General features: G+C 44.7%; 1 protein-coding gene across 1 annotated transcript; it reads left to right on the forward strand.

The window, feature by feature from the left end:
• The first annotated feature begins 289 nt into the window (after window positions 1–289).
• On the forward strand, window positions 290–27,095 carry polr1a (RNA polymerase I subunit A). The gene is made up of 34 exons (XM_018730395.2): window positions 290–366; window positions 1,434–1,638; window positions 2,479–2,628; window positions 3,252–3,359; window positions 3,435–3,520; window positions 4,008–4,123; window positions 4,717–4,803; window positions 4,924–5,029; window positions 5,463–5,604; window positions 6,067–6,240; window positions 6,722–6,844; window positions 7,674–7,901; window positions 8,317–8,571; window positions 9,485–9,676; window positions 9,755–9,904; window positions 11,360–11,543; window positions 11,689–11,771; window positions 12,963–13,121; window positions 13,626–13,724; window positions 14,301–14,453; window positions 15,048–15,130; window positions 16,299–16,464; window positions 17,163–17,384; window positions 17,553–17,767; window positions 18,728–18,895; window positions 19,575–19,710; window positions 20,096–20,253; window positions 21,108–21,237; window positions 22,172–22,282; window positions 22,815–23,072; window positions 23,928–24,128; window positions 24,593–24,710; window positions 24,861–25,025; window positions 26,704–27,095. Exons 1-34 carry the CDS (start codon window positions 290–292, stop codon window positions 26,802–26,804), a joined length of 5,109 nt encoding a protein of 1,702 aa, XP_018585911.1. The 3' UTR covers window positions 26,805–27,095.
• Window positions 27,096–27,241: the final 146 nt, after the last annotated feature.

Raw genomic sequence — 27,241 nt, forward strand, 5'->3', positions numbered from 1 at the left:
AATAACGTTTTAAAAACAAATATAGATAATAGCCAAGATGAATTAAAAAACAACGAAACGGTGAAGTATGTTTTTATTTCGCCGAGTAACGAACGCAGTTCGCGGCACCCCCGCGCATGCTCTGTATGGTACAGTCCGCCTGCGTCGCGCACGTGTTGCGGGCGGGCGGGCGGTGTGGCTCAGCGCGACGCGATGCGACATCATGTGCAGCAGCGCGAGCTGTTCGTGTAAATTAGTCGAACACATGCATGACGTTTAGCTTTAGTTCTGATTTACCCGTTCTTTCAAAATGCTGTTCGGCAAAGACGTACCATGGAGGAGACTGGAGGGCATCTCGTTCGGAATGTACACCGCCGCGGAAATTAGGTGAGTCCTGCTGTGGCTGAGGACACCCGCGCGGCTGGCTACAGGCTAGGCTAGTCCTGCCAACCCGGCGGTTAACTTTTATATCTAATCTAGTCTACTAGTCGCTGAGGTTACTTCACTTTGTGTGTGTGTGTGTGTGTGTGTGTGTGTGTGTGTGTGTGTGTGTGTGTGTGTGTGTGAGAGAGTGTGAATGTGAGTGTGAGTGAGTGAGTGAGTGAGTGAGAGAGAGAGAGAGAGAGAGAGAGAGAGAGAGAGTGATTGCCCTGCGATCCAGTGGCTTCCCGTCCGACCAGGGTGAACCCTGCCTGTGCGTCTCTGCCCTGGTCTGGGATAGGCTCCCGACCACCCTGTGTCGAGCACTGCCTGGTCTTGATCCTGAAGGTTGTTGGCTCACTGTTCACCAGGGACTCAGCTGTTGTACCGTTCAGCAACACACTTAACATGAATTTATGTAGAGAAATAAATAATAATCAAGCTTCATGAAAGAATGAAATCGTAATACACCTTGGCTACGGTGGGGCAGCAGGTGGCGTAGCGGTTAAAGCTGTTGCCTTGTAATCCAAGGGTTCCGAGTTCGAAACCCAGTTCTCTAGTTGTACTGTTGAGCAAAGTCGTTTAGTCATTTACATATTTATTCATTTAGCTGTTGCTTTTCTCCAAAACACTTTGCAGTTTGTTCACCTTTATTGCCATTTTACAAGTATAATGAAATTGTTTCTGTAATTCGGTGTCATCCAACATGCGGTCAAAAATATGTATTGCTGCACAGGGTCATTTTTACTTATCAAATCAGAGCTAGTACCTCGATCGAGGGTATTAAAGCAGGAGGTGGGGTCCGAACCCGGGCCCACTGAGCGCACAGCTCTAACCGCTACGCCCCCTGCTGTCCCCTAGGTACTTCTGCTGAACTGATAGAGCACAAACACCCTGCTGTGTCACTGGGCGACTAGATGCAAAGCTGCTTGTTTTGGGCGAAGCGGTCGGCTCTAAGAAGCCGCTGATAACGCTTATAAAATTTTCTCGACGACAACGTGATGAAGAAACATTTCCCTTCTTTTGTGCGGCAGGAAGCTGAGCGTAAAGACCGTCACGAACTCGAGGTTCCTGGACAACGTGGGCAACCCTGCCGCTAACGGTCTGTACGACCTGTCGCTCGGCCCGGCGGACTCTAAAGAAGTGTGTGCCACCTGCCTGCAGGACTTCAACAGCTGTCCCGGGCACCTGGGCCACATCGAGCTGCCGCTGCCCGTCTACAACCCGCTCTTCTTCGACGTAAGTGCGGCGGCGACGTGCCAGGGCTCACCGCGGTGTATCACGGCGTCGTGCATTTTCGGAACGAAAAAGGGACGCAGTTTGATTAACTGTCGAAATAAAACATTACCTACGTTTACATGTATTCATTTGTTTGACGATTTTGGGCGTCACGGTGGCGCAGTGAGTAGCGCCGCTGTCTCACGGCGCCTGGGGGGGGGGTTGCGAGCGGACGTGGGTTCGATCCCCGTTCAGTCTGGGTGGAGTTTGCGAGTTCTTCCCGTGCCTGTGTGGGTTTCCTCCGGGTGCTCTGGTTTCCTCCCACACTCCAAAGACATGCTGTTCAGGTTCCCCCATGGTGTGTGAGTGACAGAGAGAGTGTGTTCCATTGACGTATGGAAGAGTGACCCAGTGTAAGTAGTGTATCTAGCAGCGTAGGTCACCGCGGTGAATAAGGTGTGTGGGCTGATGACACTACATAAAGTTCGTTGGAAGTCGCCTTGGACAAAAGCATCTCCTAAATAAAGTAAATGTAACAAATAAGCCCAACTGAGTTGTAATCAAAGCAAGATTTTTTAATTTAAAAGAAAGGGGGACCTCTCTCTGTTCAAAACGCATGTCGCTCACACACTCTGGAAACTCCTGAAATGTCGCCGTTTTCCTGCCTTCAGTATGGATACGCTGCACTGTACAGTATTTTTCTGGTAATACTCCATTGTTGGTCGCTGTTGAGTCAGTGCTCCTGCTGCAAAGTTGCTCAATTGACTGCAACTCGGTGACCACCCCCGCGGTCCAAGGGGTGGGCGGTGTGGGAGAGTGTGCGTCACGGTGGGCCGCGCTGCCGCTCCTGTCTCCTCTCAGAAACTCTACCTGCTGGTGCGCGGCTCCTGCGTGAGCTGCCGCACGCTCACCTGCCCGCGCTCCGCCGTCCACCTCCTGCTGCAGCAGCTCAGGGTCCTGGAGAAGGGGGAGCTGCAGGCCGTCTACGAGCTGGAAGCGGAACTCAACAGGGTGAGCGGCCTGCGCTGTCCTCCGCCTACACGCACGCACACGTACGGATGGAGCAATAAATAGACAGAAATTACATTTATTCCTTAAACTGACACTTTTCTCCGAAGCGACTTACACTGTTTAGCCACTTGGTTATTTACCCATTTATACAGCTGGGTTATCGCTGTAGTAATTTACGGTAAGTACGTTGCCACTGGCTGCTCATTCTAGTTTATCATGTGTTAAAAATAATTTCGACTGGCTAATAATCTTATGTGGAAAATAAAATATTTAACCTGTATTGAGTTGTATGTATGGAATTGAATTATTAAATATTCACTCATTTTAATTTTTTTTTAACAATTTCGGTTTCATTTTATCAACTAACCAACCAGTCGAGGATAATGACCAGTGACCATGAGGCGTTTATAAAAATTATTTTTGCTGTCATTAAAAGTTTTATGTAGGTGATCCATGTGAAATACTGAAATAGTGATGTAATTTAAACAATTTGTCTCCCAGTTTGCCTTTTCTTCCCTGTTTCTTCTGTATCTGCACCCGCAATTCCATTTTAGGAGAGCCTGCAAAGGGCAGCATTGGTGTCGAAGTTGGTATTAATGTGTTCCGCTGTGTTACCTCTGCAGTTCCTGGATTCGAATGTTCAGGCCAGCGGTGTTGAGATCCAGGAGGTCCTCGAGCAGCACGCGGCCGAGATTCTCCGGAGACATCAAGATGAGAGCTGCACTTTCCCCGTGAGTCCAGGAAATGAAGTTCCGCTCATCATTTTTCCGTCTCTCCGTTTGCTCGAGCCTCTTCTCTCTGTTCAGGTGAAGCGAATCTGCGAATGCAGAAGGAAGCTGGTCACCAACTTCTGGAGGACTCACATGACTTCTTCACGATGCCCAAACTGCAAGTGGGTGGAACCTCATCGCCGTAAACTTACCACGCTCGTCAGCTTTTCGCGGTTTTGGGGGGACTCGGCAGCTCCGAGGTGCAGAGGGAGTTTGGTATTCCACCACATCGGGGACAAAACATTCAATTAATTGTTGCTGGAGCTACTTCAGAGAAAAAGAAGAAATGTTGAGATGCTTATTGCCTATTGCCTGCATGAGAATAAATACTGAAACAGCAATGCAGAAAGTGTAAATGAGCATTTTGCTCCCAGAGTGACGGGCCCTTCTCCGAATAAAGCTCTCGGTCACTGAATGACTGGAGTCGGTAGTGATTTTACTCTGAATTTATACAGTTTATTAATGGGTAAATCACTGCTTAACACTGAAAGTTACTTTAGGGGAAATTTTTTTTTTTTTTTTTTCCCCCTTCTTCCTTCCCTAACGCCTTCTGTCCGGTGGGGGCTTGGATTTCACAGATGTTCATACATTTGTTGCTTGCTGCTGCAGGGCGGGCCGGTCGCAGGTGCGAAAGGAGCACAACAGCAAACTGATCGTCACTCTGCCTGCGTCACTCGCTAAAGACGCCGTGAGGGAGAACAGCGACGCTCAGCTGCAGTCCCATGGTAAAACATCTCCTCTTCCCATGTTTCGCACTGCACTGGTAGCTGTGTACACTTCATCCTCATATTGCTGCACTGATGGGGGGGGGGGTTGCAAACAATTTTTTTTTTTTTTTTTTGAAGCAAGTTGTGTTTTACTGATTGTTCAGCATTCCTAAACCTGCATTTATAAAAAGGAAAAACAATTATATATTACTGAAAGAGTAATTTCTTTTATTTTTACTGTTTTTGTTCCACTTTGCCATATTCTCCGTTTTAAAAGGAAATTCTGAAAAGGTGATCATTAATATTTTAATAAAGGAATATTAATAAATTATATTGTGATACACTGGACTGCCCGGTCATTCTGATAGCTGGTCGCCGCAGGTTCGATCTTGAGTGGATGAACTGTAATAGAATACGGTTTACTTTGACAATTTACAGGAGAGACAATTACTGCCGTCTTAGTCGTTCAATCTTTTCCTTGCTACAGTGTGTTTTAAAAAAAAAAAAATTTGACCATGTAAATATGGCTTGGACTTATCCTAAAGGCTCTTTGTTTAAGCAAAAAAAAGAGAGAAAAGTGTTAAAACTTATTAAATTTCTCTCCTGCACAGTACTTGATGAGTCACTGCTTGGCAGGAGGGGATACCTGACACCCACAATGGCCAAAGAGCACGTGACCCAAGTGTGGAAGAATGAAGGTGACAACGGAGCCATAAGGGCTTCATTTATCACTCAGTGACATTTCTAAGTTATATATCCGTGTAGAACTGTTTGCTCAGTTAGTGCTCCTCTTTTTCCTCCTTTTTTCCTATCTCTAGGCTTTTTCCTGAAGCACCTCTTCTCAGGCCTGGATGTGTGTGACTCCGGTAGCGACTTCAGCCATGAAATGTTCTTCTTAGACCTGATGGTGGTCCCTCCGTCCAGGTGCGTTACCCTTTCTCGGTGACCCGCGGGCGGTACGGGGGTTCAGCAGGTAGTGCTGGGTCTCAGTGCCTTGACTGTATGATCAAACGTAGGTTCGAGTTAGAATGTTCACTCCATGTTTGCTTGGTTTCCTGAAGGTGCTCTGGTTTCCTCACATAGTCCAAAGACATTTATTTCAGGTGAATTGGTGACTCTAAATTGCCTTCTGTGTGTGTGTGTGTGTGTGTGTGTGTGTGTGTGTGTGTGTGTGTGATTTCCACTGGATTGGCACCCCGTCCAGGGTGTATGCTGCCTCACGCACTCTGCTTCTGGGATGGGCTTCAGGCCGTTGTGACCCTGCACTCAATAAGCCGTTTTTGCCAATAGATGGAAATATGAGACCGAATGCACCACGGTTCATTGGTATCCATGAGAGTGCTCTTCACTCCCACAGGTATCGACCCATAAACCGTCTCGGTGACCAGATGTTCACCAACGGTCAGACGGTGAACATGCAGGCGGTCATGAAGGACAGCGCGGTCATTCAGAAGCTGCTGGCCCTCATGGCGGGTGAGAAGGCACAGCAGTTGGAGGAGGTCAGTTCTCAGGTTCTTCTGCTTCTCGTCATTAAACGCTCTGTTTAAGCAATAAGGCAGCTTTTCTTTCAGTGCTGCTCGTGATTAACATATTCTGTTTGATACTAATTGCTCTTTACACTTTGCTCAATAAGTTATAAACTCTAAATATAGATGGACATTGCCAAAACCTTGTTGGCCTAATTCAGAATTTTTGACAAGTCAGTCAAAGTGGTCAGTTGATAATTTATTTTGATATGTTTTATTTTTAATACTAATTGCTATTTATATTATAAGCTACATATATAAATGTAAGTTGCTTGTAAAATCATTATTTTTTTAATCTGGCCATTTTGAATCCATATTTCCTATTAAAACCAACTGCTGTTTCCACTGGCACAAATTTAATAATTTTCTAAATAATAAGGATGAGCACTGTGTGTTTGTTTGTCTTTGACTTCTTTCCCTACACTCTCGCTTGAGGCCGAGGAGTCGGAGTCTCGCCAGACTGATCAGGCCTTCCTGGTGGGAATTCCTGGTCAGACCCTCACAGACAAGCTGTACAACATGTGGATCCGACTGCAGAGTCACGTCAACATCGTGTTTGACAGTGACATGGACAAGCTGATGACTGAGAAGTTCCCAGGAGTTCGCCAGGTTCTTTTCCCAAAGTCCTTACGCAGATAGCATTTATTCATTTATATGAGCGTTTTCTCCAAAGCATTTTACAGTGTTGAGCTACTTGCACTGATTTACCTATTTAATGCAGCATGGTCATTTTTACTGTACGAGTTCAGCTAAGTACCTTGCTGAGGTATCATCCTGCAGGAGTGGCGAACCAGTGTTCTTCAATTGTATGGTGGTGGCTACACTACCAGCTGCCCCAATTTTTCCTCATTTCTCTAAAACAAGGCAATAAATACATTGATTATCATACATTGTCTCCTTATGTTATGAACATCTGAGTTACAAATGAGCGACTGATTGACTGATATGAAAGCTGCTACGTATTGAACTTGCATGTGAAGCCTTACAGTAAAACGTGATGTTCTAGTTCATTTCAGTATCTTGGTTGTTTGGTTGATGTTGCAGCTATAATTTTTTTTTCCTTTTTTTTTTTTTAAAAAACCCCCCTCAGATCTTGGAAAAGAAGGAAGGTCTTTTCCGGAAGCATATGATGGGAAAGCGTGTGGACTATGCAGCCCGCTCCGTCATCTGTCCGGACATGTACATTGGAACCAATGAGATTGGAATACCGATGGTAGGAGTTGCTGACCTCAAAGCGTGCATGAAAATATTATCAGTCAAAATTCCAAAATGTTGAATTTAAATATTGGGTCTTGTTATTGGATAATTAGCAGACATTATAGCAGAATAAGGGTCCTGCTTGAAAGGTAAAACATCCTGCTGTAAGAATTTTTTGCATTTACATTTATTCATTTAACTGATGCTTTTCTCAAAGCGACATACAATGTTAAGGTTAGAATTTTTATGAGATTACAATTATTTACCCACTTATGCAGCTTGTTATTTTTTTACTGTAACAGTTTGGGGTAATTACCTTGTTCAAGGGTACTACAGCCAGAGGTGGAGATTGAACCTGTAACCTTTAGATCCAAAGGTAGTAATTCTAACAACTACACTACCAGCTGTGCCTATTTCTTGGTACGCAAGTGCTGATGTTCAGACTAGCTTCTTTTGAAGAAAATAGTCATGCTGTATACACTGGTACCTCGTATTATGAACACTTGGTTCATGGTTTTTTTGAACATACAGTGTTTTTGAGTTTATTTAAATCCTATTTTCTTTGCTATTTTTGTCTGTTATGATGCAAAAATGACCTGCATTTCCACATCCAGCCATTAGTTGGCAGCAAAACACACTTTGGGGGGAAAAAAAAAACTCAAGTGGTTGTTCCACTGTTTAGAGCTGGAGTCTGATGTTCTTCAGATTCAGAGATGGATATGAGAAATGTTTCATATATTTGTGGCATTAATCGGTTAACAATCAGCATTCAGTACTTATTTTTTATTTCCAATCATTTTAAATTAGTTTCGAATTTAATGTAGCTATTGCTGTGTTATCCCCAGGTCTTTGCCACCAAACTGACATACCCCCAACCCGTCACACCATGGAATGTGAAGGAGCTCCGACAGGCGGTGATGAATGGTCCCAGCGTCCACCCGGGGGCATCCATGGTCATCAATGAGGATGGCTCACGTACCATACTCAGTGCAAGCAACTATACACAGCGAGAGGCCATTGCCAAGCAGCTCCTCACGCCCTGCACCGGCCCGCACCGCATGCCCACAAAGATCGTAAGTGTCACACTGATCAGATAATTAATACAGCTAGGTATTTATTACTGTATCAATTCAGGGTAAGTACCTTGATCAAGGTACAAGAGCAGGAGGTGGGATTCGAGGTTTGGTCCGAGCACCACCTGCTGCCCCAAGTGAAGATTGTTCAGTGTTTTGGGGAAAACTGTTTGATAAGTAACGGTAAGCATAAATAAATTAATGGTACATTTAGGTGCGGTTAACTTAAACCGTTTATTAATAGTATATTTCTTAGGATACGTTTTCAGTGCGTCCATTTACTTTTTTAATGTTTACATGGCAGTGATGTAAAATCACCCGCAGGTGATACTGTGTCATTGTTTTGCTCACAAAGCCTGATCAGCTTGCTGTTCCCGAACATCACACATCATGAGCAGCACTGGGTGTCTTGCAGGTGAATCGCCACATTAAGAACGGCGACGTGCTCCTGTTGAACCGGCAGCCCACCCTTCACCGGCCCTCGATCCAGGCTCACCGCGCCCGCATCCTGCCCGCCGAGAAGGTGCTGCGGCTGCACTACGCCAACTGCAAGGCGTACAACGCCGACTTTGACGGCGACGAGATGAACGCCCACTTCCCCCAGAGCGAGCTGGGCCGGGCAGAGGCTTACACCCTGGTCAGCACCACCCAGCAGTACCTGGTGCCCAAGGTCAGTTCGTACCCTTCGCAGAGCAGCTATGGTTCATCCTCCGTGACCGGAGGAGGAGCGGTCATACGACTGACCTCTCGTTACAATATATTGAATACACGTTTTTTTCCAATTATTTTAAAAAGGTTTTCAAGGTTTTTATTTAAAGTTTTATTAATAGGAATCTTGATATATGCAAGTAGATTTTCAATGCGTTGAGATATATTCATGCAGTTTAAATGTGTAATTCTAACAAATTTAAAATTATTTAAATAGTTTTCACTCAAATTTTGGAAGATAAATGACTAGGGAAAAAATAAAATGTAATATTTATATGTAGTAATTTTAAGCAGAACAGCAGTGCATGGTTAAAAAAAAAAAAAAAATATAGATATATATGACTTGTACCAGTCAAAAGTTTGAGTACCCTTGGGCAGAACAGTCTGTGCAGGACAGGATAGCTGAATAACCAGACAGTCCAGTGCACCACGGTATTATTTTTTTAAAATGTTTTACAGAATTTTTTAAAGATCTGTAAAAATGAGTAAAGTGGAACAAAAATTATTTTTAAAAAGTTTTTTTTTAAGTGATTTACTTGCATAAAACTTAGTAATATCAAAAATTTTACTACAAATGCAGATTTCGTACTTCAGCTACTTACACTGATTTACCCGTTTATACATAAGGGTAATTTTTACTGTACCGGTGCAGGGTAAATACCTTACTCAAGGGTACTACTGCAGGAAGTGGGATTCAAACCTGGCTCCTTGTATTACAAGGCAGTGGCTCTAACCACTACACTGCCTGCTGCCCCAAGTGACTCAGTGGTAGAGTACCATAGTACAGCAGTGACATTTACTTTGCGATGGCCTGTTTTGGGTGTCTAGGATACCTGACAACACAATTTTGCGTGTGTGTGTTTGTTTTTTTTCAGGATGGGAAGCCTCTTGCTGGGCTCATCCAGGACCACATGGTGTCAGGTACCAGCATGACCATCCGCGGATGCTTCTTCTCTCGGGAGCAGTACATGGAGCTCGTTTACCGCGGTCTCACTGACAAGAAGGGCAGAGTGAAGCTGCTGCCACCGGCTGTGCTGAAACCACAGCCGCTGTGGACAGGGAAGCAGGTACGCCCAGCCAGCAGGAGGCGCTCTCCACCGCGTTGTACTCCTGGACCTGGCTCATGCTCCGCGTTTCTCTCTCAGGTCGTCTCCACGTTACTGTTGAACGTCATTCCGGAGAACCATATCCCCCTGAACTTGACCGGGAAGGCTAAGATTCCCAGCAAAGTGTGGGTGAAGGATGTACCACGGGCAGTACCAGGGTACGAGCTGGACAACATGTGTGAGTCTCAGGTGAGGCTGGTGACGTCTAACTGTCATTTCCCTGCGGATGATGTGCCAAGCAGCAGTTTCCAGGCGCTATTTACAGAGACCTCGGCAGCAGGGTTACAGGTGCAGAGTTCTTATTGGAAAATATTGATCATTCTCTGCCTGCGTTATTAATTTTTAAATCACCATTTGTTCAGCTTTTACGAAAACAGACTTTGCTGAGTTGGTTCATTGCAGTGATTTCATTTTGCAACAGCTGAATGTTGAAAAAACTGCTGTACTTTCAAACTGCAGCTCATCCTCACATCTCAGGGCACAGGATAATGGAAATACCCCGACAGTCGAGTGCATCACAGTATTATGTATTTTAAAAATATATTTTGAGGAATTAAAAACACAATTGTAGAAAAATGCTGAAACACAAGTTGCTTAAAAACCACTTAATTTTTGAAGTGATTTTTGTTGCATAAATAACGTACAACATATTGCAAATGCAGATATAGTCATAAATTCTGCAGCATTTTCTAGCATGGGGTTAATAATTTTTCTCTGGACTGGTAGGTTATCTGGCAAAGTGAAACGCAAATTGGAAAAAAGTTTAACAAAGTTTAAAAGTGATTTTCAGTCATAAAAGTGTCAGTACATAAAAATATTCTTTTGGAAATACAGAATTGGGGGGATTTGCTGTATTCTGTGCAGTAACCTCCCCTCCAATTAAGGTTGGTTATTTTTCTCCCCAGTGGAAGTATATGGCAAAATGAAACATTAATTCTTAAATAACTTTTATTTTGTACTTTGGTATTTCAGTATTTTGTTATATGCAAAAAAATAATAAATTATTTTATTTCAGTAAAACTTTATTTCTAGTGATTTGAATCAGAATCAGAACGAGCTTTATTGCCAAGTTTGTTCACACATACAAGGAATTTGTCTTGCTGACAAAATTCCACAGCACAGACAGAATAACAGTGACAAGACACAGATGAGAAGATAGAATATGTGAATAAAGGATAAAAAAAAAAATATATTAAAAAAAAAATATAAAGTACACAATATACAAAAATAGAAACTTTTCTTGTGCCTGGCTGTCCTGGTCCTCGGTGCTCTGTAGCGCCGGCCAGATGGCAAGGGTTCGAAGAGGAAGTGGCCTGTATGTGAGGGGTCTAGAATGATTTTGCTAGCCCTTTTACTGACTCTGGAAGGATACTGTAAAATACCGAATGCAAAAAAAGTCGACTTGTAAAAAAAACATTTTGTTTCCGCATAACTAGATGACTTAAGTCACTTGTATTTTACAGTGGTATGATGGGCAGTTGCATGATTCCACTTTTGACAGGTCATGTGAGGATAAACTGCACCAGGGCTTTACCTCTATACAGTTAGCTGGTGGTGCTCCTGGTCAGGGGTTGTTGTTTTTGTTGCTATAATAACAACTAATAATAATAATTATATAATTATTTTATCATTTGCTCCTTGCAGGTGGTCATCCGGCACGGGGAGCTGCTCGTGGGCGTTCTGGACAAGGCGCACTACGGGAGCTCCGCCTACGGACTTGTGCACTGCTGCTATGAGCTGTACGGTGGCGAGACGAGCGCAAACCTGCTCAGCTGCCTGGCGCGCCTCTTTACCGCGTACCTTCAGCTGTACCGCGGTTTCACCATGGGTGAGCTCTAAATCATAGTCTCGGGAGACGTCGCAGGGCAAAGGATGCATCGCCCACCTGGTTCTCTGTGCTTGGCGACGAGTGAATGCGGTCCAACGTTTGCGCTGCTCCGGAGCTGATCCAGAAACGTTTGTTTTACTTTCAGGAGTCGAGGACATTTTAGTAAAACCTGGCGCCGACAAGAGGAGGAAGAAGCTCATTGCCGAATCAACTCGGTGTGGAGCTAAGGTACCACATAGCCCAGTCAGCTTTTTCACTTAGCGCTGTCAGGCTTGAAATCATCATGTCCCGGGTTCAAATCCCCACTTCTGCTGCAGTACCCTCGATCAGGGTACTTACCCTGAATTCATGAACTAAAATTACCTAGCTTTATAAATGGGTAAATGAGTCAGGCATGCAGTACCAGTCTTCATATTTCAATAATCTTGTACATGGGCACTTATAGCACTATACGTCAATTCGGTTTTCCCTGCAGGGAACTCGTTCCTGAAAAACCTTCTATAAGGTGTGCGCAGCTGGTAGCGTAGTGGTTAGAGATGCTCTTTTTAGAAGCAAAGGTCGCAGGTTTGACTCTCACCTCCAGCTGTAGTACCCTTGAGCAAGGTACTTACCCTGATTTGCTCCAGTGAAAATGACCATTACTGTTTAAGTTGCTTTGGAGAAAAGCATTAGCTAAATGCATACACATGTTTAGTTATACAAACATCCATCCATCCATCCATCCATCCATCTTCCTCCGCTTTTATCCGGGGCCGGGTCGCGGGGGCAGCAGTCCGAGCAGAGTCCTCCAGACTTCCCTCTCCCCGCACACCTCCTCCAGTTCCTCTGGGGGAACCCCAAGGCGTTCCCAGGCCAGCTGGGAGACATAGTCTCTCCAACGTGTCCTGGGTCTGCCCCGAGGCCTCCTCCCAGTGGGACAAGCCCGGAACACCTCCCCAGGGAGGCGTCCAGGAGGCATCCGGAACAGATGCCCGAGCCACCTCAACTGGCTCCTCTCGATGCGGAGGAGCAGCGGCTCTACTCCGAGCTCCTCCCGGGTGACTGAGCTCCTCACCCTATCCCTAAGGGTGCGCCCAGCCACTCTGCGGAGGAAACTCATTTCTGCCGCTTGTATCCGCGATCTCATTCTTTCGGTCATGATCCAGAGTTCATGACCATAGGTGAGGGTAGGAACGTAGATCGACCGGTAAATTGAGAGCTTCGCCTTACGATTCAGCTCCCTCTTCACCACAACAGACCGGTACAATGACCGCATTACTGCGGACGCCGCACCGATCCGTCCGTCAACCTGCCGCTCCATTTTTCCTTCACTCGTGAACAAGACCCCGAGACCTCGGGGTCTCGGGGTTATACAAACATATATATATATTTTTTTGTGTGTATACAAATTAACGGAGGCGTGTGACTTGCCTTTTCCAGGCCCTGCGAGAAGCCTTCGGCCTTCCTCCGACAGCAGGGGAAAGCGAGGCCAGGGATCGCTGGCAGGACGCTCACCTGAGCCCCGATCAGCGGGACGTGAACATGGTGGACCTCAAGTTTAAGGAGGAAGTGAACCTGATCAATAACGGCATCAACAAGGTCAGTTAGTTCTGGACAGTATCAGTTTAAAGAAAGAAAGAAAGAAATCTGAGCTTTAAAGAATACCTGGGTCAGCAGGTGGCATAATGGTTTTAGAGTCAACACCCGTGAAATCAAAGGACATGTTCGAATCCCACCTCTTGCTGTAGTACCCTCGATCACAGTATTTACCATGGATTAATACAGTAAAATAAACCTACTGTACAAATGGGTAAATCAGTGTAAACAGCTTAATGGTGTAAGTCACTTTGGAGAAAATGGTCAGATTATAGAATTAGTGTAAATGTAAACGTCTAGATGTCAACTACGCTGGTTTAGGGGATGCTAAAGGTCATTGGGTCATCATTGTGCATTTAAGAGGTCTTATGAAAGCTTTTGTAATGCAAGCCCATTAAAGGTTATGAATTGGCATAAATACTAACAATTACAGTCACTCTTTTTTCCACGTAGGCCAGAGTGCAGGTGTGTGCTGCAAGTGCCAATTTGCTCTCTTGTTGTTTACAGGTGTGTATGCCCCTGGGGCTCCATCAGCGCTTCCCGGAAAACAACCTGCAGCTCATGGTACAGTCTGGGGCCAAGGGCTCCACGGTTAACACCATGCAGGTACTGTCCACCGTGCCGACGTTATCGCACCCACCTTTACCGTATTTCCAAGTACCGTTTATGAATCTCAGACGTGTAGTATATATTGCACATTTTCATGTACAGTTCGTCTTCAAACTAATGGGGGGTGAATGATTTTTATTGTAATTACGTTCACACGATACTAACCTTGCTTTTGTGTAGATAAAATGTCTTATTTTAAGAAAACACAGCATAATATGACAAAGTAAGACAAAAAAATTTGTATAGTATTTGAATAATAACTAGGTTTCTACATTTAATAAAATATTCATGTATTGTGTATTTACATGTGTATGGCTGGAAATCACTTTTCATATATGTGCGTGTGTGTGTGCGTGTGCGTGTGCGTGTGTGTGTGTAGTGATCCGCTTTTTTTCTTCTCCCTTTTCAAAATCCTGGAAATATCTTAAATAATATTGTGATGCCCTGGCCGTTCAGGCCCTACCAGTGTGATCACCCGAGGTCCGGTCATGCGCAGATGAACACATGATTTAACGTTTTAAAATTTCTGCCCTGTGAGTGTGAACGATGCACCGATGATTCTCCTCCCTCCAGATCTCTTGCCTCTTAGGCCAGATCGAGCTGGAGGGAAGACGGCCTCCGCTGATGCCATCTGGAAAGTCCCTGCCGTGTTTCCAGCCGTACGACGTGTCGCCGCGCTCAGGGGGATTTGTTTCCGGAAGATTCCTCACTGGGATCAAACCTCCTGTAAGTCCTGAAAAAGTCTTATTGATTTGAATTGGAACTGTAAGAAAAAGAAGGTTGAGGCTTATAAGAAACATTGTTTGTTTCATTTCATTGGGGGTGTAACAGTAATTTTATGTCCAAAGTGGGTATTTTTCACTGCCTAATATGTATGTCACTGCAGAGCTCACGAATGCTATACTTCTGTAACAAAACAAGCTGCAAAACATACTTCCTGCTTCCTACTTCCTGTCACATTGACGGTCTCAACCAATCACAGCACCGATTATGGTAAATGTAGATGTTCAATGTTAAATGTTCAAGTCATATTTAAGGTTTTTTTTTTTTTTTTTTTTTTTTGGACTGGACTTGAAAGGACAAATTCGCAGCCATAAGATTTGCAACAATAGTGTTTCTTGATTTGTAGAAAAAAGAATTTTCAGTGCCTCGTTGCAGCACGACTCCTGCTGCAGCTCACTGTGGACGGCATACAAAACAATCTGAAACGTTTCGGCCTCTGAGCTCTCGGCGCATGAGGCCGATGGCTGAATTTTAAATTGCGTCAAAATGTTCACTTGTTCCGTTTCCTCGTGGACTTAGTTTTGTTTGTTTTTCCAGGAGTTCTTTTTCCACTGCATGGCTGGTCGCGAAGGCCTTGTTGACACAGCCGTGAAGACGAGTCGATCGGGTTACCTGCAGAGGTGAGGGGCCTCCCGCGAATGCTCGCCTTCATTCCCGCTTATTGATGTATCTCGTGCTTTCCTCAAAGTGACTTGAAACGTTCAGCTACATCTTCGTGATTTGCCCGTTTGTACAGCGGGGTAATTTTTACTCTGCCAATTTACGGTAAGTACCTTGATCAAGGGTACCGCAGCAGGAGGCGGGGTGCAAACTGGGGTATGCTGAGTGAAGAGGCAGGGCCTGTACCCAGTGTGCAATCTGCCTTGGGGATGTACTGTATTGCAGAAGTGTTTTCACTCTGGTTTAGAGTGAAAAAGTGCACATGTAGCTCTTTGTGACAATACATCGAAAATGTTTTATATAAAACACTTTGATCCACACTGAGTTCAAGGATGATCTCAAAATAATTTAGTGTGTTTCACGCATTTTGTCTTTACAGTTCAACAAGGTAGATATCTTTAATACACCATAATTTTCCGTCACTTTGAGAGGAGAAATTTGCCGAGTTTGCAGTTTGTCAAACAAAGTTTTCTGTGTAAATATTTTATTTTCCTTTTTGGGAAATAGCTGTTACGATGTACTGGATGAAACATGATGAAAAGGAAATCATTTGTACTACTCCCAGGCAGCAGGTGGCGTAGTGGTTAGAACAGCCACCCTTGCACTGTAAGGACACAGGTTTGAATCTTGCCTCCTGCTGTTGTACCCTTGATCGAGGTACTAGTCCCTGAATTGGTGCAGTAAAAATTACCCAGCTGTATAAATGGGTAAATCAGTGTAAGTAATGTTGGTTACGCCTGGGTGGTGCGAGAGGATGTGGGTTTGATCCCCACTCAGTCTGTGTGGGTTTCTTGCGGATGCTCTGGTTTCCTCCCACAGTCCAAAGGCATGCTGTTCACGTTCACCCATAGCGTGTAAGTGACGGAGAGAGTGTGTTGTATGTGATGTAAGGATGAGTGACCCGTTGTAAGCAGTGTATCTAGCAGTGTAAGTTACCCTGGTGAATAAGGTGTGTGGGCTGATAAGACTACGTACAGTTCACTGGAAGTCGCTTTGGAGAAAATTGTCTGCCGAGTAAATAAATGTAACACCGTAAGTCACTCTGGAGAGAAGTATCGGATAAATGCAGAATAACTGAGTAAATGTAAACGGTATGTGGTGTGTTAAAGTGAGCTCGCTGTCCTGCAGGTGTATCATAAAGCACCTGGAGGGCCTCGTCGTGCAGTACGACCTGACTGTGAGGGACAGCGATGGAAGCGTGGTGCAGTTCCTGTACGGCGAAGACGGCCTGGACATCCCGAAGACGCAGTTCCTGCAGCGCCGCCAGTTCCCCTTCATCAAGGACAACTACGAGGTGCTAGTGCCACACACGCCGACTTTCTGTGTGTCTTCATTCACGCACAGTGTCACTGTTTCCAGGGACACGGTTTTGGACGATTTGGTGTAAGTTGTCACGGTGTAATTCGCCAGCTACAGTAACACCATTGTTCACAGTGTACAGCATGATGTATGCAGTATGTACACTGTACAGTAGTATACGGTACATACAGTGTAATATTACAGTGTCACTCAGTGTCTGACTAGAAGCACTCCTGTGTTTTGGAATAAAGTGTTACCTTAAACAATGTTTTTATTAGTCTAATGCAAGTCGAATCACTGGGTACATTTACATTTATTTATTTAGCTGACTCTTTTCTCCAAAGCGACTTAGTGTTAAGCTACTTATATTTACCCATTTATACAGCTGAGTAATTTTACTGGAGCAATTTAGTGCAAGCACCTTGCTCAAGGGTACTACAGCTGGAGGTGAGGCTCAAACCTGCGACCTCTGTATCCAAGGGCAGCGGGTCCAACCACTACGCTACCAGCTGCCTGTTTCTCAGGACTTCCTGCTACCTGAGTGTCTTTCACACGTTGGTGTAAAATGAAACAGTGCCATAATGGCATTGAACAAAGCTGTGTTCTCTGGCTTGATGTGGGTCATCATCCTCTGCTCTTGTGCTGGATACTTTATGACTGATATTAATAACGGGACCCTCTTTCCGAGTGCAGGTCATCAGGGAGTCGAAGTGTCTGGATGAAATCTTGTCACGTATGAGTGCCGATGCGGCGGAGGCTCATCTGCGGGCCACGCGGAGGTGGAAGGCCAAGCGAGGGTTGGCGGCCCCGAGGGAAGGGGCCTTCCTCCTCTTCTCCCAGAAAAAGCTGCCGAAGCTGAAGTCCGCGAGTTGCCGGAACGACCTGCAGGGTGGAAGAGATGCGGCGACTCGCCAGGTAGGGATCAGTGTAAATCAGTGCAGTGTGAAAGAAATATTGGTTCAGTGTTGATGGCAATTTATGACGTGTGCATACAATGATCTCGATGACAGTAATAAATGTGTAGATGACTCACAAACCCAACAAGTTTGTTTGGTGATGCGGATGACAACTCGTGTACATCAGGTGCTTGAAAGGTGGCAGTCGCTGGACGACAGCAGCCGGAGGAAGTATGTGAAAAAGGCGCGGCGCTGCCCCGACACATGCGTCTCCGTCTTCCGCCCCGACGTTTGCTTCGGCTCCGTGTCTGAGACCTTTGACGACATTGTGGAGTCGTACCTGAGCGAGTGCCACAGCCAACTGGGCTTGACCGGACAGGCCGAGGACCATGTGACAGACAGGTGATGGTGCATAGTTGTATATCCAACACGTAACCACCTTCTAATTTTCTTTGTGCCACCGGGAAACAGCATTTTAGTGAGAATGCTGATTGGCTTTAACACAAAAACGTCTCTGATTGGTTAGCTTCTAGACAATTTTGACTTTCTTTATTATCCACACAATCGCTGTGTCTAATAAAACATCCCTCGATTTAATTACAGCTAAGGTTCCATAAAAGTCTTTGATAAAGCTGTTGCAGATTATACTTTAAGTGCTTTTAAACATTTTTTCCTTGAGCTGTAAACACTGTGGATGCAAGTTGAATGAAGATGGTCCTTCACCTCTGTTTCCGTTCATTCTGGGTGTGTTTTGCTGCCAACTAATGGCAGGCAGCAGAAGTGCAGTGTTTTTTTTGTTTGTTTTTAAACTTACTCTGCAACAGAAGTTTTAGAAAACAGTTTTCTAAATACAAATTAAAATCCAATTAATAATCACACACACACACACACACACACATTTTCTGAACCGCTTGTCCCATACGGGGTCACGGGGAACCGGAGCCTACCCGGCAACACAGGGCGTAAGGCCGGAGGGGGAGGGGACACACCCAGGACGGGACGCCAGTCCGTCGCAAGGCACCCCAAGCGGGACTCGAACCCCAGACCCACTGGAGAGTAGGACCCGGTCCAACCCACTGCAGCACTGCGCCCCCCCCAATTCATAATCAGGGAACTGAGAAATATTTGTATCTTCAAATGTTCATAACTTGAGGTACCACTGTATTTTTGCAGTTAGGTCCAAGTGATACTCAGTTACCCTCCCTATAATTGACTTTAAATGCTCAGTTTAAGTTTGGAATCTTATGTGTCAGGTTGTTAAATCAGAACTGAGTGGTTTTTTTTTTTTTTAAAGAACTATGACCACACACTGCTGTGCTAAAATTACCAGTGGAGGTATTCATGTGTTCGACTGTTTGTCAGGTTGAAGCCCCTGCTGCAGCTCAAGTGGCAGCGAGCGCTTTGCGACCCTGGCGAAGCCGTGGGGCTCCTGGCTGCTCAGAGCATCGGCGAGCCCTCCACGCAGATGACCCTCAACACGTTCCACTTTGCGGGCAGAGGAGAGATGAACGTGACGCTCGGGATTCCCAGGTAGCCCTGCAAATCGTGCTCTTTCCTTATTGTTGCACACATCTGTAAACTAATTTTGTATTTGCTCCCCTGCTGAATCGTCTAAAAAAAGGTGTTTTTTTTTTTTTAAAATAAAGAAGTTATTAACTTTAGGAATCATAAATCAGTCAAAATGTATTATTATCCAAAAGTATCATTGTTAGAGCTGCCACCTTTAACTCTGAAGTACCTGGGTTCAAATTCTGCCTCCTGCTGTAGTACCCTGGATCATGTTACCATATACTTTCCACAAAGTGTTTCAGTAAAAATTACCCAGCCATTTAACTGTGTAAATCACTATAAGCAGCTTAACATTAAAAGTCACAGAAAAGCATCAGATAAGTAAATATGAATAAAATATAGAGCATTTGTTATTCAAAGAAAACACTTTATTACCACCAGTGGTGGTAGTTGTTAGACCAAATATGGAGTAATTTTTTATTGCATCAGTTCAGACTAAGTACCTGGACCAAGAGTCCTATAGCAGGCGGTGGGATTTGAACCCGAGTCCTTTGACTCCGGAGGTGAGCGCTCTAATCACTGCACCCCCTCCTGCTTCCTTTCGGCCTCCCTTGACACAGTAAGTACCAGGGGGCCGTTTTTGGGGCTCGCTTCATGTTCTTGTGCCATCGGGCTGATTTGCGTCTGCTCTCTTCCACAGACTGAGGGAAATCCTCCTGATTGCAAGCGCAAACATCAAGACTCCGATGATGAGCATTCCTGTACTGAACTCAAAAAAGGCCATGAAGAGGGTGAAAGCCCTGAGAAAGAAGCTGACTCGGGTCTGTCTTGCAGAGGTGGGTGCTGCTGGCCTGTCCTGAGGAGGACCTTGGGACTTTAACCCTACAATATGTGTATTGCAGTGCGGTGCTAATATAGTATTAGGAGCAGCTGGCGGCTTAGTGGTTAAAGCTGCTGGCTTTGGACCCAAAGGTTGCGGGTTTGAGTCCGAACTCCAGCTGTAGTACCCTTGAGCAAGGTACTCACCCTAAATGGCTCCAGTAAAATTACCCAGCTGTATAAATGGGTAAATCATTGTAAGTAGCTTAACACTGTAAGTCACTTCAGAGAAAAGTGTCAGTCTAATGAATAAATGTAAATGCAATATTTGTAGGTTATAGTTAGAGAAGTTTTTCAAGATATCAGTTAAGCTGAATTGTGTATGTGTGTGTGTCTTCTCAGGTGCTGCACAAGGCGGAGGTGGAGGAGACCCTCAGGGTGGAAGGCAGGCAGAAGGTGAACCGCATCATCAAGATCACCTTTCACTTTTTACCCCCAGAGCTGTACAGGCAGGACAAGCAGCTCTCCGCTCAGCAGATACTGCGTTATATAGAGACGAGGTGAGATCATTTAGTTATTTTCTTATTAATATTCATTAATGTGACACTTCTCTCCGGTGTGACTTGCAGCTACTTACAGTGACTTACCCATCTATATAACAGTGTAATTTTTGCTGTATCAATTCAGGGTGGTACAGTAGGAGGTGGAATTCAAATCACGTCACCACCTGCTGCTAAAATATGTATACACACACACACACACACACATACACACAGAGAGAGGAACCGTTCCTACGTCAAACACAAACTACTCTGGATGTCTGACCCGTAAGAGTGTTCTTGTGTGTTGAATGTCAAACTCTTGAATATGTTAAATGTTTTTAATGTACTGTATGTTCAATCTTGAATGTAAATTTGTAACCCAGCTGAGCCGGGATCCCTGTGGTTAGAGCCGCTGCCTTTGGATTGCAGGGTCACAGGTTTGAGTCCTAACTCCAGCTGTAATACCCTTGAGCAAGGTACTTACCCTGAATTGCTCCAGTAAAATTAGCCAGCTGTATAAATGGGTAAATCACTGAAAGCTAAATGGATAAATGTAAATGTAAAACTCTAAATACATAATAAAAGAAAATGTATTAAAATATGTTCAGGTGAAACATTTTATTAATATAACAACATTGCTGTCATGTGAAAATGCCAAAAAATTCCCCTCATATGATAAACTGGAATGAACGGTCAATCACGTGACCAGAAAAACCCCCAACCCCCCCTTCCCCCTTCAGTGCAGTTGTGCCAGATGAACCGTGCCGTGTGAATGTTAGCACTTTGCGTTGTGTTTCATGGCCGTGGCCCCGGGTTCCGGCTCTCCGCCCCCTCGCTGGCTCACACCTCTAATACAGCTGCTCTTTTTCCAGGTTCATTCAGCAGCTGCTCGTCGCTATAAAGAAGCGCGGCGACAAGCTGTCGTCCTTAAATGTCGTCGAGGCGCGAAAAGCCACTCGGAAGGACAGCGACCAGGATGTTGGGGGCGCTCCAGGAACTCAGGTATGTTGTTTGAATAATGATGAGCAGGAAATGGCTAATGTGATGGGTATCGTAAGGGCTCGTGAAGTTGATGATTTTTTTTTTTCCACCCAGTCCTCAGTCCATCTCGCCGCTGCCGTTTCATTGGAGCGCTTAGCTGTGACCGAGTGAAAGCCTTATTTACCCGTTTCTGCGTTGATTTCTTTTAAAGAAATGTGTGCTTAGTGCAAACTGTTCTACTCATATTAAATGGATATTTTTTACATTGAACAGCGAATGGTGTTTCTCATAACTGTGGCATTAGTGTTTTTTTTTTTTTTTTTAAAAAAAAAAAAAAAACTACACATTACAGGTGGTCCCCGTTTTTACGATGGTTCGACTGACGATTTTTTCGACTTTATGATGGTGAGCTGGCGATACGTTCAGTAGAAACCCTACTTTGAATTCTGAATTTTGATTTCCCCCCCCCCCCGGGCAACGGATATGCGGTCGATACTTTCTCGCAATGCTGGGCAGCAACAGTGGTCTTCATCTCCCAGTCTGTCACACAGAGGTGTGTATTAGGTGTGTTAAATGCATTTTCGACATAGGATGGGTTTCACGGAACGTAACCCCATCATAAATCGGGGACCACCTGTACTTGAAATTTCTAAATTCTTTAACACAGACAAACACAATTTGATGATAAATTCTTAAGAGCTGGGTGATTGGTTTAACATCCACCTAATTTTCAATGATTCACTAATATAAAAGCAGTTTAAACAGTCTGTTAGCTCGCCATGAAGAAAATAACGCAACATAACTAACTGCTTATCAGCCACCTGACTATATGTGATGTCTTTTTTTTTTTTTTTTTTTTTTTTTTTTAAGGTATCTGATGTAAAGAACGTGATGGGACACACTCCTCTCGCACACTTGGTAGTTCCGCACTGAAATGGTACGTTTTGTCATTCAGGAGAACGAGGAAGCTGAGGTGGAGGATGGAGGCAACATCGTGGACGGCGAGGCAGATGAAGGCGATGCAGATGCCACTGACGCCAAGAGGAGACAAAAGCAGGAGGAAGAGGTAGGGGGGCGGAGCTAAACAAACTGAGTGGTGCATCTGCTTTCTAAAGAACATCTAAATTCTTGTTCACGGGTTACATATTTTAGATTATACATGCTTTTACGTATTTACTGTAATATTCACTTGTACAGGAATGCACGCTAGCATGTGCACAGTGTATTTATGCATTTAGTTTAGTTGCAGTTGGTGCAGCCAGTTACTTTTTCACACCTATGAAACATTTTATTGTACTCCACACTAAGGGAATGACATAAAACAAAGCTGATGCCATCTTTTTTATTGTTACTATTTTGTAGTTAATAGAAGTGGCCAAAAGATTTGATACAATTTAATGGAAAAAGCTGCAAAAATTGGGGGAAAAAAAAGTTTTTCAGAGCACTGTGCATGTACAGTATGTTTATATATGTATGTGCATATTTACAGTGTATGTATATACATGTGCACATCTTTGTGAAAATGTGGTATCTGTGGAAGTGTGATATAGAATTGTGTGTGTGTGTGTGTGTGTGTGTGTGTGTACACACTCCTGCAGGTCGATTACGAGAGCGAGGATGGTGAGGATGATGTTGATGATGAAGAGGACCTCACTGAGGAGAAGGAGGAAACACCCCTTGAGGAGGAGCAGGAGGAGTCCTCTCAAACCCCTCCGCTATCCGGCCCTCCGTTAACCCCGTCCGCTGAGCAGGGCCCTTCGGAGGACCAGGACCCACAGAGAGTCAACGGCGTCCTGGGGCTCAGCCCTGCTGTTCAGAATTATACGTACGACAGCCAGCACGGCCTGTGGTGCGAGGTGTGTTTGTGAGGGATGAGGGGGATGTGGCTCAGTTTTAATTTTATTGATGTGAAAAATTGCAAATACCAGAAATTGATAAGAGCAGACATCTGAACCATTTGGTAATGGTGTTTAGGTGCCAGGTGAGTACTTGGTCTTGACAGTTTAGAATTACACTTATCATCCTGGGATTATGGGTACAGCGGGCGCTACAGCAGTTAGAGCTGTCACTCTGCCCACAAAGGACCCAGGTTCGATCCCCACCTCTGCTGTAGTACCATTGAACTGATACAGTAAAAATTACCCTGCTGTATAAACTGGTAGATGGTACGTATGTAGCTTAACGCTGTAAGTCACTGTCAAAATATCAATTTAATGAATAAATTTAAATCAAAAATCAAGTTTAAATGTGTACCAGCCTAAACTGGATAAAAATAAATATCGTAAAGCAAAGATGGGAGAGCACACACACACACAAGCTTACCAAAACACTTTTTCCTATATGGGCACATTTTGGTGAAAAATTAAAAATATTTCGATAAACTTTTGCGCGCTTGACCGTCTTGCTTAATGTGTGCGTTTAGACATGTTGAAGGCATCCTGCTGAGAAGTAAAATGAAAAAATAAACTTGACGTAAATCTGGAGGGTCCCCAGACCATGTACTTAATTAACGGAAGCTCATCTTCTGTTTTCTTCATAAAATAAACACCGAAATGTACATTCTAACATGTTCGTATTAGAGATGAACAAGACGAGACTCGCCCTGTGAGCATGTGCTCCCCATGAACCCCCAGTTTCTGTGTTAACATGTAACCTGTGTGTGAGATGCTGGCATTGGTGACCTCTCGTGGCATTTCCGCTGTGTGTTCAAGGTGACGCTCGCTCTGCCCATCAGCAAGGTGCGCGTGGACCTGACCTCGCTGGTCGTTTCTCAAGCCCAGAGCGCCGTCGTGCACGAGGTGAAGGGGATCTCGCGCTGCCTGCTCAATGAGGTCACCAACAGGCGGGGCGAGAAGGAGCTCATGCTGAACACCGAGGGCATCAACCTGCAGGAGATCCTCAAGTACAGCGATGTAAGAGTCTCTCGTTTCGTCTTGCACCTTCGGCTTTTAGCATTGTCCCGTCTTTGTGACAGCTTTCGATAGTCTGCTTTCCCGTCCAGAATTGGACGGTCCGTTACCACCGTTTTTAAAGCAATTGAAAACATAGATGTTCACTTAATGTTGTCATACCTTTTCTGTATTAATAGGTAAATTAGTGTAAGTAGTTTAACGCTATCAGTCACTGTGGGGGTGGGGAAGCATCAGATAGACAAATTAATTTAAAGGAAACATGTGCGTGCGCGAGAGAACTCCTGAGTCTGGTGTTTGATACTTCTTGCTTCTTGCTCTTTACTGCAGTTCCATGCATTCACTTCCTAAGACTACACAGAACTACACTTTGTGGCAGTCGGGCAAAAGGAACCGTATTTTTGATAGATAAAGTTCTAATGGTGTTAAACACAGTTAATACACGGTATGTATTTTTCTCGATCCAGATTCTAGACTTGAATCGACTGTATTCCAACGAGGTCCACGCCATGGCCAACATGTACGGGATCGAGGTTGCGCTCAGGGTCATCGAGAAGGAGATCAAAGATGTCTTTGCTGTCTACGGTGAACCATGTTCTGTTTGTTACTTTTGAAAGAATTCGAATCGGTGGAGCTGGAGGCTTCAGAGAGGCCCTTTGCGTGTCAATGTTGTGTGTTCTTATACCTGTAGTGGCCATTAATTAATTTGTTCTTCTCACTCGTTTCCCCGCGCAGGCATTGAGGTGGACCCCCGGCATCTGTCTTTGGTGGCTGATTACATGTGCTTTGAAGGAGTATACAAGCCCCTTAACCGCTTTGCCATCGAGTCCAACTCCTCCCCGCTGCAGCAGATGACCTTTGAGACAAGCTACAAGTTCCTGAAGGATGCCACTATGATGGGTCAGAACTGTCTTTATTTTTATACTACTATATCCATGGATATTACTCAGTGTTCTGCTTCTAAATTGTCCGTCAAAGACGGTCTACGGTTACATCTGTTTATCTGATTCTGATTGTCTCCAGCATGTCTTTGAGTGTTGAGCTACTTACACTGATTTATCCGTTTATACAGCAGGGTAATATTTACTGTATCAGTTCAGGGTAAGTACTTGGATCCATCCTCCTGCTGTAGTGCCTTTGATCAGAGTGCAAGGTGGCAGCTTTAACCACTACGCCACCTGCTGCCCCTTATATATTTTAAAAGTTTCCAGTCAGGTTCTCCAAGGAACTAAAGATCTCTGTTCTGTTTGTGAAATTTATCTACAATTGTGCAACTGCACTATACTCATATAAAAGAATAATTCATTAACAAGATTAACTTTATAGGCAGTCCCTGGATTACGAACGAGTTCCTTTTCTAAGTCTCTTTAATTCAGATTTTGACATAAGTCGGAACAGTTCGGTATGGTGGGTATCTGTCAGTGAGTCAGATGTTTGTCTTGGTATATAGTGTACCTTTCTATGCATAAAAAACTAAGAAAAACTTGCAGATACACTGGAACATCTTTAATATAACAATAGAGTAATAATAATACAGTGTAAAGGGGGTGCAGTGGGTTGGACCGGGTCCTCCTCTCCGGTGGGTCTAGGGTTCGAGTCCCGCTTGGGGTGCCTTGCGGCGGACTGGAGTCCCGTCCTGAGTGTGTCCCCTCCCCCTCCGGCCTTACGCCCTGAGTTGCCGGGTTAGGCTCCGGTTCCCCACGACCCCGTATGGGACAAGCGGTTCAGAAAATGTGTGTGTGTGTAATACAATGTAATGATAACGTAACTACGTACGGTATTTATAATAGGGACATAGAAAGAGAATAATAAATGTTATTAAAGTAGGACATCGGGACAGAGCCTTTTACGTGCTCCATTATTTTCACTTTGTCCTTTAAAATTGTCCTGATCGTTGACGGACTGTAGCCTAACGCTTCTCCAGTGTTCGTTGGTGTTTCACCTTTTTCCGATTTGACTGGAAAGAAGGAAGTCCTTGTGCTACCACGAGTCGACGAACCGCTGTAGACGCGCAATTTTTTGACGCGCGTCACAAAGTAGCATCTGTTTGTACGAACCATTGTATGTAATTTGAATTTTGATCATAATAGGCTTTACGGGGGGTGGTTTGTAACTACGGGTCATATATAAGTCGGACATTTGTAACCCGGGAACTGCCTGTGCGTATTTATAATTGTCACACCCATTGGCTGAAACCGCTCATCCAAAGTGGGGTCGCGGTGAACTGGAGCCTAACCCGGCAACACAGGACGCAAGGCCGGAGGGGGAGGGGGAGGGGACACACCCCAGACAGGGCGCCGCTCCGTCGCAAGGCATCCCAAGCAGGAATCGAACCCCAGACCGACCGGCGAGCAGACACAGGCCAACCCGCTGCGCCACTGTGCCCCCCAGCTATTGTCACACACGCTCAAGAAATAATTTGTTGTTAACGACATATGAACTGAAAGACTGTTCTTGATCACACTGAAAATCTGTGTACAGCTCTCTTTAAAAAAGATGTAAAAATGCGTCTTTAAATGCAGCGGTTGTGGAACAACAGCGGCACTGATGCAACATGGTTTTACTGCATTCCCCACAGGTTCCCATGACAAGCTCTGTTCTCCATCCGCCTGTCTGGTGGTCGGCAAGGTGGTCAAAGGGGGAACGGGACTCTTTGACTTAAAGCAGCCCCTCCAGTAGCCCCCCCAACGCACGTGACAGACCGGCTGCAAAATTCAGCAGAATCCTCACACGCTTGTTGTGTGACCCTTTGCTGGCGCCACACAAGCGCAGGAAAATAATAATGTTCAGCTTTGCTGTATTCGTGGCTCCAGGGTTGGATTGAGGCTCCTGACCGCTTTATTTCTAGTGGATTAGATTGTCAAAGCAAAACAGACACGGAATTACATGGAGTGGAGCAGCAATCATCTGTTTGTATCACCAGATTAATAGAATGGTGATAATGTTGTTTCTGAAATAAAAAAAATGTATTTCTATGCTTACATTATATTTAAAAAATGTGTAAATGTCTCATTTATTCAGTTTTTTTTTCTATAGGAATTGAGCAGAATGAAACGATGATTAAAATGACTTTTTTTTTGCCCCGTATATCCAGTCGTGTCCAAGCGCAAAAATCT

The sequence above is a fragment of the Scleropages formosus genome, chromosome 1 (genome assembly GCF_900964775.1).
Source record: "Scleropages formosus chromosome 1, fSclFor1.1, whole genome shotgun sequence".
In the NCBI taxonomy this organism is placed as follows: Eukaryota; Metazoa; Chordata; class Actinopteri; order Osteoglossiformes; family Osteoglossidae; genus Scleropages; species Scleropages formosus.